Source organism: Solanum dulcamara, chromosome 12 (assembly GCF_947179165.1).
Source record: "Solanum dulcamara chromosome 12, daSolDulc1.2, whole genome shotgun sequence".
NCBI lineage: Eukaryota > Viridiplantae > Streptophyta > Magnoliopsida > Solanales > Solanaceae > Solanum > Solanum dulcamara.
This window is the reverse complement of record NC_077248.1, coordinates 8,087,122-8,105,831: the sequence shown is the minus strand read 5'-3', so window position 1 is coordinate 8,105,831 and position 18,710 is coordinate 8,087,122. Positions and strand designations below refer to the sequence as shown.

The window sequence follows — 18,710 nt, the reverse complement described above, 5'->3', positions numbered from 1 at the left end:
GTTCTCCTTTTTAATGATGTCAAAATGGGGAATATTGTAAAGCTGATGATATATGAGCTTGTGGTGAAAGGGGAACATTGAAAAGGGGAACTTGATGATATATGAGCTTGTGGTGAAAGGGGGAACATTGAAAGGGGGAACGTGAAAGGGGGAACATTTCTTTTGTGGCTTGTTGGCTAGAAAAAATTTGTTGCTCTAATTCTACTTTCAGGATGTAAAGGGGGGATTTTGTAAAAGAGTTTGCAATCATCAAAAAGGGAGAAATTGATAATGCTCTTGAAGTCGGTTTTAATGATTTGACAAACTCAGGGAACAGGTAGAGGACCTGGTCCCTTTGAGGACTTCTTGTTGACAACAATAGCAGACAAATAGTCCATAACAGATCCTGCCAAGTCTGCAGGTCTGTATGTACGCGGTCGAGTCTCAATGAAGAAGGTCAGTTGTCTAACTAATACAAATCGTCAAGCACATGGTATATCGGTGATATATACACTCTTTACAACATTTTCCCACTTGACTTTTTGAATCTGAAAAGGAATATTCATATAATCTCATGCTCTCAAGTATTGGAAATTTGCTCTTGAAGAAAATCAAGTATCTGATAGAGTTATCAGTGTTTTTGTTCTTGTTTTTAGAGTTGTAATTTCTTGTTCTTAATTTTGTAAGGTCTACTTCCTAATCTGTAAAAGAAGTTAGATCAGCTCTTATTTGTTATCTCTTTTGTTCATCTTGTCGAAGTAACTAGAGCTAGTTATGGAGACCATCTGAACTCTAAAACATCTAGGAGTTTAGTGATTTAGGAAGCAATATAGTTATTGTTTCAAGTCTGTAACAGAGTTATTACAAGGAGTGGAGAGGGATTGTGAGTACAATTCCTAAGTTACAATAGCTTGTAATTTGAATCTTGATTCAGTTGTTCTAGTTAAGATTTGAGCTGAAATCATGTGGGACAGGTCGTGGTTTTTCTCTCTTGAGCAAGGAGTTTTAATTAACTTCTTGAAAGTTATATTATTTTAATTAACTTCACATATATCTTGCTTGATGTCAAATGCACCATCCCATTGTTACAAATTTAATTTAATGAATAAAATATAAATGATAAAATTAATATTGTTAATTTCAACATTTCCTATATAATAATTCAATTCTTAAAATATATGAAAGTTTTATAATAATTATACGGGATAAACATTCAACGCACGTTCCCAAAGACAAGTATATTTATAAGAAGTGCAGTACCTCTCGATTTGGTACACTGGCCATGATATATAGATCAATTGATGAAGTTTTAGGATTTGATCGATGGAGACTTTCAATAATATCTCAGCTTTCTTTACATGGAATTTCTCCAAAAGTATTTTCACATTGTTTGACAGGAGAGGGCGACAGTGGATGTATACTAGTTCTTGGCCAGCTTTTGAATTCAAACATGGTCTACACTCCCCTTGTTCCATCAAAGTACGTACAATATTATATAAGTTTTAATTATCATATGATAAAAAAGTTGTTCTAGATTAAGATGTTTAGAAATTTTTAGAAGTTTCATATGCTACTTCTCCGTGCCAATCTTTGTTAAGTTAATTAGGAAAGTCGAAAAAACTCTCGCATTGAATATTTCATGAATTTTCAAGAGCTTTATATTATGTTTTGACGTTACAAAAAGTGATAGGTTTTTCAAAGTACGTAATCTATGTGTAAATAATATGGTGATGATATTCAGTTTATTTCTTTTCTCCACTCTTGCAAGGGACATTGTAATGTATATCTGCAAACATTACTGTTAGTGAAAAGATACTGCCTATTGTTTCAACAAGTTTTGTAACTTCTGGTGATTGAGGAACTATTATACTGACTTTATAAGTAAAACATTTATACTTGAGTAACTTTGTAAGTAAAATAGTTATAGTTAAGTATTTTGAGTTAAAAATCAAAGTTAGAATTACTTTTTAATAAAAAAATACATAATTAAATTACTTTTGAATTAAAAATCAGAATTGAGTGATTTCTGGATATGTTTAATAAGTGCACCTAAAAAATTAGTGCACTTATTGTTGATTCTTCATCTTATTTATGTTTTACTAAGATCATTTTTTTAATATATACTTTTTGTATTATAATTTATTTGTATCTCCTTTTACATAAATTAAATTTAGAAATGGTCAATTAACTAGTTTAGAATATTTTTGGATAAGAAATCAAAGAAGAGTATTTTTTTTCCACTTCAAATGGTTGAGAAATCTACTTGGCTTCATCGTTTTCATCTCAGCCCTCTGTTCATAAACTTCAAGCTAACTTGTTTAGATGAACTTATTTTAAGTAACTTATAAATTGAAAATTGATTATAAATTAAAAAATAAAAATTACAATCTAATTTATTTTTTTGACTTAAATAAACCTATCCAATCAAATCAAATTATTTATTAAAACTTATTTTTACACAAAATAATTTTAAATTAACCAATCAAACACTAAAAAAAAAATTAAAAATAACTTATAAATAATTTATATGTCGACGAAACGGGCTCCAAATATTTAACAAGACTCCTAAATACGCGTTTTCGTGACTACACTTTTCTCCTTTATTGCGAAAGTTCAAACGACCCAACAATTCCAAGAACGCTTCCAAACAAAGTAGCACAGAAAAAGAGAGAAATTAGTTGGAAAAAAAGAGGACTTTCTTCACAAGTTACGACAATCCACTTTATGTATCGACCCAGATAATCGATTGAGTGATTGATCGGAAATAAATGGAGGGGTATGCTGAGGATCAGCGGTTGAAGGAGGAGGAAGAGATGATTGAGGAGAACAGTGATGATTGTACATCGGAAGACGAAGGAACCGATGATTACCGGCGAGGAGGTTATCATGCCGTCCGTATAGGTGATACCTTCAAAAGCGGTCGCTATGTTGTCCAGAGCAAGCTGGGTTGGGGCCATTTCTCTACAGTCTGGCTTGCTTGGGATACTCTCATGTCCGTACGTTTTCCTCCCACACCCTTTTCTATTTTAGTCATCTTTTAGGTGCTGTGTTAGGGATTGCAGAATTGTGAATGAAATTATGAAGACCCAAATTGGGATTTTATCACTACATCCACTACTCAAATGTTGAAATATTTTCAGCTTACAAGGATAGTATTATTATTAGTAGTAATAGCTGTTGTTGTGAGCTTTTGTGTTAATGGGTAGTAGCTGAATAAATCCTTTAAACTTTGATTTCTTGTGATTTTCTAACATGTATCCTTTTTGATTGGGATTCTATATCTACCTCTTTAATGTATTATTGTATCATTTGTCTGTTAAGTGCTCTGTTGAGTTAGACTTGGCTTACTTACCTAATTGTGCATAAGCATGAAAACTAGCAAAGTTCTTGTTTGAAGGACTAAGGTTTGGACTTTGTTGACTTTCTAGCAACTTTGGTTTGTTCGGTTATTGTTTTTATCATGGCGAGTAGTAACAGTTTTTGTGTGTCTTTGTCAATAATGCAGCAATTTGTAGCATTGAAAGTACAAAAGAGTGCACAGCACTATACGGAAGCAGCATTGGATGAGATTACAATTCTAAAGCAGATTGCAGAAGGTGATCCTGAGGGAGTAAAAAGTGTAGTGAAGTTACTGGATCATTTTAAGCACTCAGGTCCAAATGGCCAACATGTGTGTATGGTTTTCGAGTATTTGGGTGACAATCTCTTGTCACTTATTAAGTATACTGATTATCGAGGACTGCCTATTCACATGGTAAAAGAACTTTGTTTCCATGTTCTAGTGGGTTTGGATTATTTGCATAGACAGCTTTCTATCATACACACTGATCTGAAACCTGAGAACATGCTACTCTGCTCCACGATTGATCCGTCTAAGGATCCCAAAAAATCAGGAGCTCCTCTTATTCTTCCTAGTAATTTGGACAAGGCTTCACTGGAATCTTGTACTGTAAAGGGACGTGTAACATTCTATGGGAATTTAATCAATAACCAAAAGAAGAAGGTCAGAAGAAAGCCCAAAGAAACAGCTCAAGGTTTTGCAGGGAAGACAGCTGTTGAGTCGTCTCTCCATACAAAACTAAACGTAGATTTGCCAAATGATCAGCTTGTTGGTTCTGCTAATGTTAATAGATTGTCTAACTCTGATGCTGCAACATCCAGTGGGAAAGAACATGTGGGTCCTAAGAGAGGCAGTGGTTCTAGAAGGAGGAAGACATTGGAGTCTGTTGACCTAAAATGCAAATTGGTCGATTTTGGGAATGCTTGTTGGACATACAAACAGTTTACAGATAATATTCAGACAAGGCAGTATAGGTGCCCTGAAGTTATCCTTGGGTCTAAATATTCAACCTCAGCAGATCTTTGGTCCTTTGCTTGCATTTGTTTTGAGCTTGTGACTGGTGATGTATTGTTTGATCCTCATAGTGGTGACAACTTCGATAGAGATGAGGTATGAGATTATGAATGCACTACTTTCCCCCATAGTTACTAGTATGTATTTTCATTTTTTGATTTTGTCCCAATGTCTGTTTCTATATTTCAAGAGAGGACTGTGTATTGACCTGATGCTTGGTCATTTTATATTTAAATTACAATAACCACATTGATATGAATTAAAATGAGCAAAGGGGGGCTGGAGCTAGATTTCGTTCGTTCTTTCTCTATGAACTATATAATTATATAATCCTGTCAGAAGTTTCTAAAAAAATAATAATAAAATTTGACAAGGATTTACTAGTAGTTTAGTCTAGAGATACTTGTTTGCTTTTAGATCATCTGGTTTCTTCTTGAAGCATGATTATTTAAAAACATGGGAGATTAACCATCTTATGTCTAAAAATGGGTTAAAAACTGTTCACCTACTTTAGTTTATAGGCACTGCCAATACATAATTGTTTAATCCTTCTTGTTGAAGATAATTTTCTATGGACTAACATATTCAATGTTATGTATCTTTTTTGATTTGGATAAGGTATATAGTATGATAGATTTACATATTTGAGTAACAGTCCTTAATGCATTAGGTATTTTCTTACCCTAGAAGTTATTTGTATGAAAAAGGTGGTCTAATATGCATTTGATGCATTTTTCTTGCTTTTTTGTGTGATGTCCTGTTGACTTTTGCTCTTCTATTGTCAAAAATATCAAATATTTATACTCTTAAGTCAGGTCAGCTCAGCAGTTCAAGTGTCGAAAGTTGAATGGGAAAATCAATATGCTCTAAGAAAATCTGATGGTAACAAGGTAAATTTGTGGAAGTGGGGAGGGAATTAGATGTGTTGGGTTCAACAGTTAGCATAGAGTCTTCTGTTTGTCTGTGCTTTACAATACCACTTGGAGCCTTGTAAAAAGTGATCCAAATATCCAGAGGTCTAGAAATTATTTGGTGATCTTGTTGTATCCATTGTCACTTTTTTGGAATTTAGTATATAGACCAACCAGTTTTTCTCTGCAGAAATCCTCATCAAGCTCAAATTACAGACCATATAATCTTTTGGATATTCGATATTTTGGGTAACAAATTGACAAAAGAAGAGCAAAATATAGAGAAATTATGTCTTTGCTATTCATTTGAAGGATTATGGATGAAATCTCGTTGACAAAAAAGTACATGCTTTCATGAGCAATAATTAAAGTTATGCTTTTACTTTTTTCCGCACTGCTTAGAGTATCTCCCCTCTTTTGGCAACTCTGATCCTCTTTTATTCAAATTGTGGATAGTCATACTTTTGTTTCATCTCTCTTTTACATTGTCTTTAAGTGGACATTTATTTGAAATATAGCAACTGAGTAAAGAGAAGCTTGATATTATTGGATTCAACTTTTCATCAATGTTGAGATAATTCAACAAAACTTGAGGCTATGTGTCTTCTTCAGTCAGATGAGAAAAGGGATAGAAGAGCGAAGTGGTATTGACTCTAGCTGATGTCGGTTATAACAATGTTGTATAGAAACTTAACAGAGTGATGATGAACAAAAGATTTTTAAACAAGACTTGATTAAGTAACTATTCTAAACGGGGGAGTGTAGGCAGGTTTTACCTATTCTCGATTCTGGAGGAGAATAGATGTTTCAGTTTTGGGGTGAGCATCTTTCAGTGTACATGTTGTGTTTTTCATATTTTGTGATTTTAAATAATACTCAAAGTTGTCAAAGAGGAAAGGCGAGTTCGACAAGTAGACCAAGTTATCTCTTAACTTACTCAAAAAATAGACTATGCTATCTCTTAATGGACTTTGTCTTCAAATTGCAAGGCATGGGATCAAAATATAACTTGACCAACTGCATAGATGATCTTTATTTGTATCGACTCATAACTCAATGCTTTTTATGATGAATTTCTAGTTTCTTTCTGGATATAAACTTACGGTTCTTTTCTTGTTATCGTTTGACAAAAAATGTTATTGTAATTTAATACTCAATATATCACTGATCATAGCCAATATATACTTATTGAAAACTTTCTCGGGTTTGGCAGGATCACCTAGCACTAATGATGGAGCTTCTAGGAACAATGCCCCGGAAAGTAAGAGAAAGTACTTTTAACCACTTCAAAGTTCTTACACTTGTATGCAGCAGCCATTTTATGAACATGTTATGTCCTTTCCAGATTGCCTTGGGTGGCCGCTATTCACGTGATTTCTTCAATAGACATGGTGACTTGAGGCACATCAGACGGTTACGCTTTTGGCCGTTAGATAAGGTCCTCGTAGAGAAATACGAATTCAGCGAGCAAGATGCAAAGGACATGGCTGATTTCCTGATCCCAATACTTGATTTTGATCCAGAGAAACGGCCAACTGCAGCTCAGTGTCTTCTTCATCCATGGATCAACACAGGTCCCAACAATTTGGTACCTCGCGTGCCTGATGCACCGTCTAAAGCCTCTGATACTGTAAACTCGGAGCAAATTAAGAGAGACAAGGAAAAGAAAGAGGCAATGGAGGTGAGAATGGGGAATATGGCTATTGTCTAGGATTATAAAATTGTCAAAGTTCCTTAGTCAAATTGTGATATTTCCACAGGAGCTTTAACCCGTTCATCCCACTAAGAAATCTTAGTATATATTGTAAAAGTATAGTACTGGTATATTCTTATGTTGTGTCTGAAGCCATGTATAGTTGAGGCATTATGGCACCATATATTACCTGAAAATCTTAAGTTCGTGTAAATTATATTATTTCCTTAATATGATTATCATGTTACTTGAGCCGATGGTCTATCAAAAACCACCTCCCTATCTTCACAAGGTAGGGTTAGGACTGTATACCCACCACCTTCCCGAACCCCATTTGTGGGACTACAGTATGTTGTTGTAATATGATTATTCAGCTTTATAAATTTCAGTCTACTTTATTTGCATTTGCTTTCAACAAGCATTTTGCTATGGGTAAAACATCGTTTTACCCTGTACTATTGTGCGACTTATTTGCATATGGTGCCCTAACCTGCGATTTAACCGAGAACTTTATCGCAACCAAGTTATGTAGCATTAACTCTGATACAATCAATAATGATGACATACCCAGTTAACTTTATCACAACCAAGTGAGCTAGCATTTAACTCTGACACAATCAACAACAATGACATACCCAATATAAAATTCCACAAGTGAAGTTTAGGGAGGGTGGGGTGTATGAAGGTTTTACACCTATCTTTGTGAAGTAAGAAAATTATGTTTGATAGATGCTCGTCTTTTCATAAAATAAGATTAAAGCATGCATTTGTCTTTCTTCAAAATGTGGTTCTAAATGCTTTTGTCTTTCTAGTCGTTTTATTCATGAAAGAAATAAGGAGCCCAAAAAGGAAAAAAAGAGCGAAGAATTAAGAAATCGGTAAAAACTTGTTTACATCAAGTCAATATATGCATGTTATTTTAACCATGATAAATTAATATGTATTTTTTACTTCATTAAATCACTTAATCATAATAAATTGTATTGATTTAGTGTAAACCTCCGGTTTAAGGAGAGAAACATGCTTTCACAAGTAATATGTAATTGCATCCCTCGTCATCTCTAAATTTTCCTGTAGAAGGTTTGACACTGCGCCTCAATTCACTGGTTAAATATAAGAATTTAACGTATCACTTGAATATTTTCTCTTTTAATTTGAGTAGACTTTTAATTTTAGCAAAACGTAAAGAGTTCATGTATTTTGTTTGTTAGGAGGAAATAATTTTCTATAATCAATCATTACAATTTGAATAAAAAAATAATCCTTCAAAGAGAATTTGTATGTAATCAATCTAAATATTTAATAAGTCTTCTTTGTTACTAGTATTATTATTTTGGGTTTAAGTTCTATGTAATCAATCTAATCAAGGCCTCCATTAATTTCTCATTGCTATGCAAGAATGAGTAGTTCAATTCATTAAGATCTTGCTATATACACTATTTAGAAAAGAGTTCAAACAAATTGAATTTCTTTGTATGCAATAATTTTGCATGTAAATGACAAGTCTCGTATTTATGCCAAGGTTTTTGCCATGACTCATAAAGTTGGATTGAGATAAAAAAACGCAAACATAAATGTTGGCTTGAGAGGGACTATAGAGTCGTTTGGTTATTGATTAGGAAGGTGTATATAATCTGATTCATATCTGATACGATCCGTTCATATTTAATTTTATGCGCTCATTTGCTAGTACTATTGGCGTGCTTATTTTTTCTTTTTCGAACCCCTTTGATAGAAATCCTGAATCAATCAGTTTTGACAATCATTAATTGATAGTCTGATAAAAATAATAACTAGCATGTTATAACTTTTTTAAAAATAAACTAATTAATTAAAAATTATTTCTATAGTTACTATTTATAAATTATATATTTATTTATATCCTATATCATAGTAAGTATTGTAGGCTAAATTGTACAAATGTCCCTTTTAGGTTTAACATTTAAATTTTGTCATACTTTTAGAATTTGTGCAAATATTAATATAGCAAAATTATTTTTGTATAACATTAAACTCGCTCTAATGTTTGCTTATATATTGGGGAAGGTCATTTTTAATTCGAGCTTTTAATTTGAGAGTCTCCACTTATGTTGTAATATACTCTCATTATTTTAATTTATTTGTCTTACTTTTCTTTTGAGTTTGTTTTAAAAATAATCTTTTTTTCCTTTTTTGGTTATTATTTAATTTTAACTTTTTACATGATATGTTTAAGAAAATCAAATTAAAAATTATTTTGAAACATTCAATCTTACTTTATTTAAGACCACAAAATTCAATTATTTTTTTTACTTTATTAAATTTTATATCAATTCAAAATCAACAAATAAATTGAAACGGAGGAAATAATATAAGTAAGTATGAGTTGGTCTACATAGAGGATGCCCAAGATCTGAAGATTCCAAAGAGGAATTCTGGGATTCAAAGAAGTTGTTATTAAATAATATAGGAAATTTAATTTAAATTGGGACATAATTATATATATATAGTTTCATTTTACATGTCATATTTTAAATTTCAAAATTTAAATATTTTAATTTTAATAGTAAATTCAAATATAGAAAATATAATTATATATTCAAATATTTTTTATAAGTTACAATAATAATAACTTAAAATATTTTTAAAAATATGTAATTTTTTTATTTGACTCTAGAAATTTAAATAATATCACGTAAGTTAGAGAAAAGGAAGTATAAAAGACGATAATATATTCAATAAGAAAACAAACAGCTACAAAAAAATAATTTAAATTGAACAACTTTTAATATAATATGACTTTTATTCATGGAGAATGAATAAAACGGAAACAAAGACGCATGGCAGGAAACGTACGTGATGGTCTATTTGAATCCCCATAACGGGGCCGCTTCCTTCGCTTTCATTTTACCCACAGAAAGTCAATAATAGAGTAGGTTAACATATCAGGCGGATAATTACGCTTAATAATTTAATTTAGTGATTAGTAATTATTAATTTTTAGATATTTTAATTAGTTAATCAATCGATAAGATATAATAGACTAGTTAATAATGTTGTCGAATATCTTTTAGAAATATTTTTTTTATCTCCACGACGTTGTGATAAAATCTGCATATATTTTGTCATTTTTAAACTTTACTTGTAGAATTTCACTAACTATGTTATTGTTGTTGTAATATATAGTGTAGCTTTTATCAAATTAAAATCACTGATTTTTTATTTTTTATTTTTTATTTTATACTCATGAAGTATAGTATAGTATGGGTATAGCATGATTGAGCTAAATTTTTGCTCGTTTAATGAGATAGTGTGATCATTAAAGTCTAAAGATCTAACTTATGAAACAAACTAACCTTAATTAACAAATTAATAAGAGAGATAGTAAGAGAAAAGGAGATAATTGAGAGATTTAATTGCACAACAGCAGTGGCTACCTCAAATGAAAGGAAATGTAGCAAGTTGGGATAAATATTGGGGACAAATGTTGGTGGAGGGAAAAGTAAAAGAAAAAAGGGAAAGAGAAAAGTAGCATCCACTTCCTAATTTTACGACACTCCCCCTTGGATGTCCATAAAAAAAATAAAAATTCTATTGAAAGAACAAATATACATAGTTATCCTGAATACCCTTAGATGTTGTGCCTCGTTAAAATCTTTTTAGGAAAAATCTAGTGGAAAAAAGTCTAATGAAAAAAAAAGAGTACACACATCTGGTAATACGCCTTGAGTCCTGCCTTATTAAAAGCCTTACCAAGAAAACTCAGTAGGACAAAACCTTGGTTAAGGGAAAAAGAGTACATCGCGTATTTTACTCCCTTGATGAAAACTTTATTTGATATTTTGGAGACGACGCATTCCAATCTTATATCTTAGTTTCTCAAAAGTTCATGTTGGTAATGCATTTGTGAATAAATCTGCAAAATTATCACTCGAACAAACTTGTTGTACATCAATATCACTATTCTTCTGGAGATCATGTGTGAAGAATAATTTTGGTGAAATATGTTTCGTTTTGTCTCCTTTTATGAAGTCATCTTTCAATTGAGCTGTGTACGCGACATTGTCTTCGAATATAACTATGGGTATTTTGACATTATTTTTCAGGCCGCATCTTTCTTTGATTAAATGTATCATCAATCTCAACCACACACATTCTCTACTTGCTTCATGAATTGCTATTATTTCAACATGATTTTAAAAAGTAGCAACAATAGACTGCTTTGTAGATCGCCATGATATAGCAGTTCCTGAGTGTGTAAATAGATAGCATGTTTGAGATCGAGATCTATGTGGGTCTGATAAATAATCTGGATCTGTATAAGCAATAAGGTCTGCACAACCTTTGTTAGTATAAAACAAATTCATATCAATGGTACCTTTTAGGTATTGCAAAATATGTTTGATACAGTTCCAATATTTTTGCGTTGAGAATGAACTATACCTTGACAGAAAATTAACAGAAAATTTTATATCAGGCTTGGTTACGTTAGCAAGATACAAAAGTGCACCAATAGCACTTAGATATTATTACACCTCAAAAATTTATACACTAAGATTCAGACTATTTTTCATATGCGTATAAACTAGAACAGAAGGACTTCTAATTGTATATATGAGTTAGGATCAATTCCTAAGTATTTTAAGTGTATTAGATGTGGTTTAGGGTTATAAGGGATCTCTAACACTAAGCTAAGTCCAAATAATTTCTATCGGCTAAGTTTTCGAATAAGTCTGTATAAGGGTCAACTTCAAATAGGCATATATCCTAGAATATAACGAATTGGGTGGACCATAACAAATTGGGTAAAAAGTTATGTCCACTTAACCAGAAGGGTGCGCGATCAGTCTGTGTCGCGGACTTGGCCAATTTTGCTTCAACTTAAAATTTCGGGAAAAAAATGAACCATGGGGGAACAACTCCGCGACGCGGACTTGTTCCACCTTAGTCAATTTTTTGCCCATTTTCAATTTTGGGGAGGGGCTTTTGGGTCTTTTCCCCACTACGTTTTAGGGATAAATTCCGCCCCCATATTAGTTTCTAAGGAGTTTTCTCTCCTAAAATACCCAAGAACATTGAGAGTAAGAATTGGAAGAGGGCTAGAATTCAAGTTCTTCAAGTAAGGCTATCAAATCCTTGATTTGTTCTTCAAGTCAGGTATGTAAGGCTGCTCATAACATGAATTGAATCCACCCATGTGCCCTACATCTTCTTTGAGTTGAATGTTCATATGAATTGAGTTTTCTCGATAGATTTATGTCCTAATGAGTTTTTACATCTTCAAACTTGATTTTGTTATGTTGATGTTGATGAGTTGAGAATTGATAAATGCTTCATTTCTTCATCCCCATGAACCCGAGTTGATTCCTATATACAATATTCTTATACTATGGTTGGATTTAAGAGTTGATTGGTATGAGTTGTTATACATATTTTTTTGTTATAAGCTTAAATATTTTAAGTCTCCTTAATTGTTGATTTAGAGTCTTGATGAGTCATGATTTAGTCCCAAAATATTGGCTCAATGAATGAAGAAATGATTGGATAGGATTAAATGTTGTCATAAATGTATATCTAAACTACTCTTGAAAAATATGATTGGGATTGATTGGATAGTATGATCGGTTGAGACGTTTGATTGTAATAGAATTGATGAATTGATAAAGGTCCAAAAGAGACTTGTCGAAATGACTTGATTGAACTGATTGGATAGAATTTTATGAGCATTGAGTCTTAGGAGGAGTATCGAGCACCAAATTAGGTAAGAGTAAGTAATAACTCGAACCCAATAACTACGTCGCCAAATGTAGGAGAGGATTGAACTATTAAAGTCAGATGTTTTCCAAATTACTATCCTGACATGATAGGACTTGATTGGTTATGGATCCATGATTGTTGATTCGTTCCTTCCCTGGCCAGGTATGAATGAACGTGGAAACTATGTCGATTTGTTGTACTATCACTGCTCATAAATGATAGTTGTCGGATAAGAGAAACTCCCATATAGGTATTGATAGTACTTTGAGTCGGATTGGAATGGATTGGATTGGATTGTATATGACTGGTCTTGTGTGAATCATATTCTTGTTTAGACTTAGGACATCTTGATTTAGATGTTCCTTCTTCTGAGTTGAGATTCTGAGTTGATTTGATTCTACCCTGATTAATGTTTTATTCTACCATTTTACATATCCGTACATTCTACATACTGACTCCAGTTGGCCTGCATCATTTCATGATGTAGAGACAGGTACTAGAGATCATCAACAGACGCACCGTTGAGGATCTATTCGCTTTCAGCTAGTTGGTGAGTCCTCCCTATTTTCGGAGGATACCGCAGTTATCTTTTTAGCTTTGAGTTAGCTTTCCTTTATTTTATTTGTGGTAGCCATGAACCTATCATTAGAACCTCTTAAATTATTGATAGAGGCTTCATAGACTAGAGTGTTGATGATGTTGATTTATTTCGTTTTGACTAGTTTCTTCCTTACTAATTGTTGATTAGATAGATGGTTGGCCTTTGGCCTTATTTATGAGTAGTATTCTTGTGAGTTGAGCCTTCTGCTGATAGAATGTGATTGAATAAATGTGTGATTGGATCAAATGGTTCGCTTGAAGACCAGCAATGGTCTTCGATTGTCGTCCATATCCAGGTTACCCTCTCAGGGCGTGACAAACTTGTTATCAGAGCATAGAGTTCAAGAGTCCTAGGGAGTCTATAAAGTTGTGTCTAGTAGAGTCTTACTTATGGGTGTGTTGTGCATCAAACTTATAATTAGGAGGCTATAGGACATTAGAAATTATTTCACTTCTTCCTACTCTAAGATCGTGAGAAAGAGTTTAACACTAAGAGTTTATTCCTAATTCGTGCATTATACGTTTGCAGATAATGCCTCCAAGACGTAACGCAAGTCCGAGGAATACTACCATCACAGAGGTTCCACAGTCAGAGATGCCCTCACCGAGGACTAGGGTCTGACCTGTAAGATATACTGAGGCACCTCAAGTGCCTACTACTCAGCCTGCACCAACTTCGGAGGCAGATTTTTGAGGAGCGATTGCTATGCTCACTCAGTTGGTGGCTACCCGCAATGGTAGCCAGAATTTACCAACTCCTAGCTCTAGTTATCAAGAGTCGTCTGTTACCATGAGGATTAAAGATTTTCTGAGAATGAATCTGCCGGTCTTCACGTGTTCCAAGGTTGATGAGGACCCTCAAAATTTCATTGATGATATGTGGAAGATCTTGAAAGTGATGCATGTTATGGATATCGAGGGAGTTGAGTTGGTTTCTTATTAGTTCAAGGATGTAGCAAATATCTGGTATAACCAGTGGGAAGAAAGTTTGAGGTGGATGATTGGGTGTACTTGAAAGTGTTGCCCATGAAGGGCGTCATGAGGTTTGGAAAAAAGGGAAAACATAGTTCTCGACACATTGGTCCTTACCAAATTGTGAGGAGAATTGGGATTATCGCTTATGAGTTGGAGTTTACCTTCTGAGCTAGCCGTCATTCATCCGGTATTTCACGTCTCGTTGTTGAAAAAGTGATTGGAAGATCCTTCATTGGTAGTACCCATAGTATTAGAGTTAAGGATAACTTGTCCTATAAAAAGATTTCAGTCCAGATTCTTAATTGTTAGATTTGCAAATTGAGGACCAAATAGATTGCCTCAATCAAAGTCTTGTGGAGGAATCAATTTGTTGAGGAAGCCACATGGGAAGATGAGGAAGATATTAAATTCAAATATCCGCATCTATTTGTGTCTATCGATGAGAATGTTGAAGGTAATGTCCATTTTCTTGATTTGAATTGATATGTCCATTCTTGAGTTTGAATAGTAAATTATTTTGAGGATTTGATTGGTTGAATGATTGAGTACTGATTTGTTATTTGTGCCTCGAGTCCATCCTTGGTTTACTCATCATTCGAGGACAAATGATCTTAAGGGGGAGATATTGTTACACCCCAAAAATTTGTACGCTAAGATTCAGACCATTCTTCATATGCGTATAGACTCAAACTGAAGGACTTCTAATTATATATCTGAGTTAGGATAAATTCCTAAGTATTTTAAGTGTATTATATGTGGTTTAGAGTTATAAGGGATCTCTAACACCACGCCAAGTCTAAGGAATTTCTATCGGCTAAGTTTTCGAATGAGTCCGTATAAGGGTCAACTTCAAACGAGCATATCTCATAGAATATAATGACTTGGGTGGCCGATAACCTATAGCATTAAAGGTCTTTGAGTCTTTTATCCAACTCCACCAAGATTGCATTTTTTGGAATTTGGAGTAAAAAGTTATGTCTAGTTAACAAGACGGGTGCGCGACCAGCCCGCATCGCAGACTTGGCCAATTTTGCTTCAACTTTAAATTTTGGGAAAAAAATGAACTGTGGAGGAATATCTCCGCGACACAGACTTGTTCCACCTTAGTTCAATTTTTTGCCCATTTTCAATTTTTGGGAGGGGCTTTTGGGTCTTCCCCCCCTTTCCCCACTATGTTTTAGGGATAAATTCCGCCCCCATATCAGTTTCTAAGGAGTTTTCTCTCCTAAAACACCCAAGAACATTGAGAGCAAGAATTGGAGGAGGACTAGAGTTTAAGTTCTTCAAGTAAGGCCATCAAATTCTTTATTTGTTCTTCAAGTCAGGTATGTAAGGCTGCTCATAACATGGATTAAATCCACCCATGTTCCCTACATCTTCTTTGAGTTGAATGTTTATATGAATTGAGTTTTCTTGATAGATCTATGTCCTAATGAGTTTTTACATCTTCTAACTTGATTTTATTATGTTGATGTTGATGAGTTGAGAAATTGATAAATGTTTCATGTCTTCATCCCCATGAACCCGAGTTGATTCCTATATTATAATATTCTTATATTATGATTGGGTCTAAGAGTTGATTGGTATGAGTTGTTATACATATTTTTTTGTTATAAGCTCAAATATTTTGAGTCTCCTTAATTGTTGATTTGGAGTCTTAATGAGTCATGATTTAGCCCCAAAATATTGGCTGAATGAATGAAGAAATGATTAGATAGGATTAAACGTTGTCATAAATGTATATCTAAACTACTCTTAATAAGCAATATTCATCAAAAGCTTGGAATGTAAATCCTTCAGCATTAGCAAGGCGAATAGCTTTAATTGGATAATCTGGGAACTGCGTCCTTAATCTTATTATTTGTGCCAACGACTTCGCAAACGCCGGGTTGCGAGATGATAGAAGGCACACATGAGACCATCTAGATGATGCATCTATTAGGACCATAAAATATCTCAACAATCCACTAGGTGGATGAGTAGGTCCACATATATCCCCATTTATATGCTCTAAAAAGCCAAGAGATTCAATGTCAACCTTCAGGATTGATGGGCTGGCAATTAATCTGCCTTGATAACAAGCAGCACATGAAAATTCATAATTTGTAAGAATCTTCAGGTTCTTTAACGGATGTCCACTTGAATTTTCAAGAATTCGTCTCATCATTATTGATCCAGGATGACCTATTCGATCATGCCATAGCACAAATGTATTTAGATCAGTAAACTTTTGGTTTATGATTAAATGTGCTTCAATCGCACTAATTTTTGCATAATATAGGCCAGACGAAAAAGTTGATAATTTTTTCAAAATATATTTCTGGGCTGAGACACTCTTGGTTATACCAAGGTATTCAATATTCATTTCATTTAGTGTCTCAACATGATATTCATTTTTGCGGATATCTTTAAAACTTAACAAGTTTCTTGGGGATTTAAAAGAGAATAGTGCATCTTCTATAACAATCTTTGTCCGCTTAGGCAGAAATATAGTAGCTCTTCCGGAGCCTTCAATCATTTTTGAATTACCAGAAATTGTAGTAACATTTGCTTTTCTTCTAAGAATGTAGGAAAAATATTTCTCATTTTTAAAAATGGCATAAGTCGCTCCACTATCAATTACGCAAATATCCCCGTGATTAATTATTGATCCAAACAAAATTTGAGGCATATCCATATTTTTCTTCAGAAAGAAATAAGGTAAATGTTCTAATTAAAACATGGGTCATTATACAATTTTTATTTATTTACACGAATTAAAAAAATATAAACATATTATTTAGTACAGACAAATAAAAAGAAAATTATATAAATATTATCGGGGTTATCAATATTCATATTTTCTTCTGAGAAATTGAATAAACCAGCTACATCTAGATGCATAGGCTTAATATTATCTTCAAAGATAAAGTTTGTCTCTGAATTATTTTCTGTTCTCTTTAGGGATGCCTGATATAGCTGAACCAGACATTTTGATGATCGGTAGATCTGTGACCAGTGTCCCATACCTTCACATCTATGACATATACTTTCTAAATTTTTCTTTGGTATAGCTTCTGCCTTTTCACTCTTCTTTTTATATTGCTTATCATTTTTCGGTACCAGTCGAGCATCATGATTATAATTTTTTCTTCGACCACGACCACGACTGGGGACATGACCTCTTTCTCGTTGGTTATAGTTTGTCTGATTCACTTCAGGGAATGACAAAGAACCAACGGGCCAACTATTATGATTTTTCATTAACGGTTCGTTATGACGTTCAGCAATAAGAAGGTGTGAAAGTAATTCAGAATATTTTTAAAACCTTTTTCTCGATATTGCTGCTGCAGGAGCATATTCGCAGGTGGAAATATGGAGTACGTTTTTTCAAGTTTGTCTTGCTCAATGATTTCTTCTCCGCATAAATTTAACTGTACTATAATTCTAAATAAGACAAAATTATATTCAGTTATATTTTTAAAATCCATTGATCTCAAATTTAGCCTATCATGATATGCCTGTGGAAGGATGACCAACTTCAAGTTGTCATATCTTTCTTTTACATTCTTCCACAGTTTAAATGAGTCTTTTAATGTGAGGTACTGTAATTTTAACCCTTCGTCAAGATGGTGGAGGAGAAATATCATGGCTTTGGTACGGTCCTGACTAGATGCCTTATTGTCGTCTTTGATGGTGTCTGTCAGACCCATCGATTCTAAGTGTATTTTGGTATCTAGTGTCCATGATGAGTAGTCTTTTTCAAATATATCAAGAGCAGCAAATTCAAGTTTAGAGATATTAGACATTTTAAGAAAATAAAATTCTTACCCTTTTGTTACCTTTTTAAAAATAGCTCGAAATGATGGAGGCTTGTGTTGATAACGTGTTATGAAACAAACTAATTTTAACAAATTAATATGAGAGATTGCAAGAGAAAGAGAGACAATTGAGAGATTTTCTTTTTCTGTTGTTGTGCATTTAATTGCATAACAGCAGTAGCTAGTTTTACAACAGCTAGTATGTTTTTGGTATTGAAGGCCAATTTTTTTCTGTTTTAGCCACATTCTTATTTGAGGATGAAAGAATATGAACATCGCACGTATTGCCCTTTTTTTGGACAAATTTTGACATTTCACATTATTGTTGGTTTCATGTCACTTTCACTTTTCTACGTTTGGTATTTTAAAGTATATTTTTGCAAAAAATAAAAATAAAAATATTAATCACCACGTTATTTTTCTTTTCATGCTCAGATTTTTTAAAGTTCACTTATTTCAAAAAGTATTTTATGTTTGGTCAATATTTTAAAAGAATAGCAATTTATCATTTATGTTTGACATATTAATTTAAAAATTACTTTTTTAATATACAAGCAATATTTTGTGCTTGGTCAATATTCCAAAAATGCTTCAAAAAAAAAGTTCCTTTTTCTTAGCTTTTTAAAAAACAATATCTGTTGTGACCGCTGGAAAACACTTAT

The 18,710-nt window shown here is 33.1% G+C and overlaps 1 protein-coding gene across 1 annotated transcript; it reads left to right on the top strand.

The window, feature by feature from the left end:
• Positions 1–2,557: 2,557 nt before the first annotated feature.
• On the top strand, positions 2,558–7,189 carry LOC129876421 (uncharacterized). Its single transcript, XM_055951865.1, has 4 exons — positions 2,558–2,975; positions 3,485–4,429; positions 6,458–6,505; positions 6,590–7,189. Exons 1-4 carry the CDS (start codon positions 2,748–2,750, stop codon positions 6,953–6,955), a joined length of 1,587 nt encoding a protein of 528 aa, XP_055807840.1. The 5' UTR covers positions 2,558–2,747; the 3' UTR covers positions 6,956–7,189.
• Positions 7,190–18,710: the final 11,521 nt, after the last annotated feature.

Bases quoted from the DNA above. Each gene is read 5' to 3' on its own strand.
- LOC129876421 (XM_055951865.1), top strand. From the start codon at position 2,748: ATGGAGGGGTATGCTGAGGATCAGCGGTTGAAGGAGGAGGAAGAGATG. The intron at 4,430-6,457 runs GTATGAGATTAT...CGGGTTTGGCAG, and splicing joins ACAACTTCGATAGAGATGAG to GATCACCTAGCACTAATGAT. The intron at 6,506-6,589 runs GTAAGAGAAAGT...TGTCCTTTCCAG, and splicing joins TAGGAACAATGCCCCGGAAA to ATTGCCTTGGGTGGCCGCTA.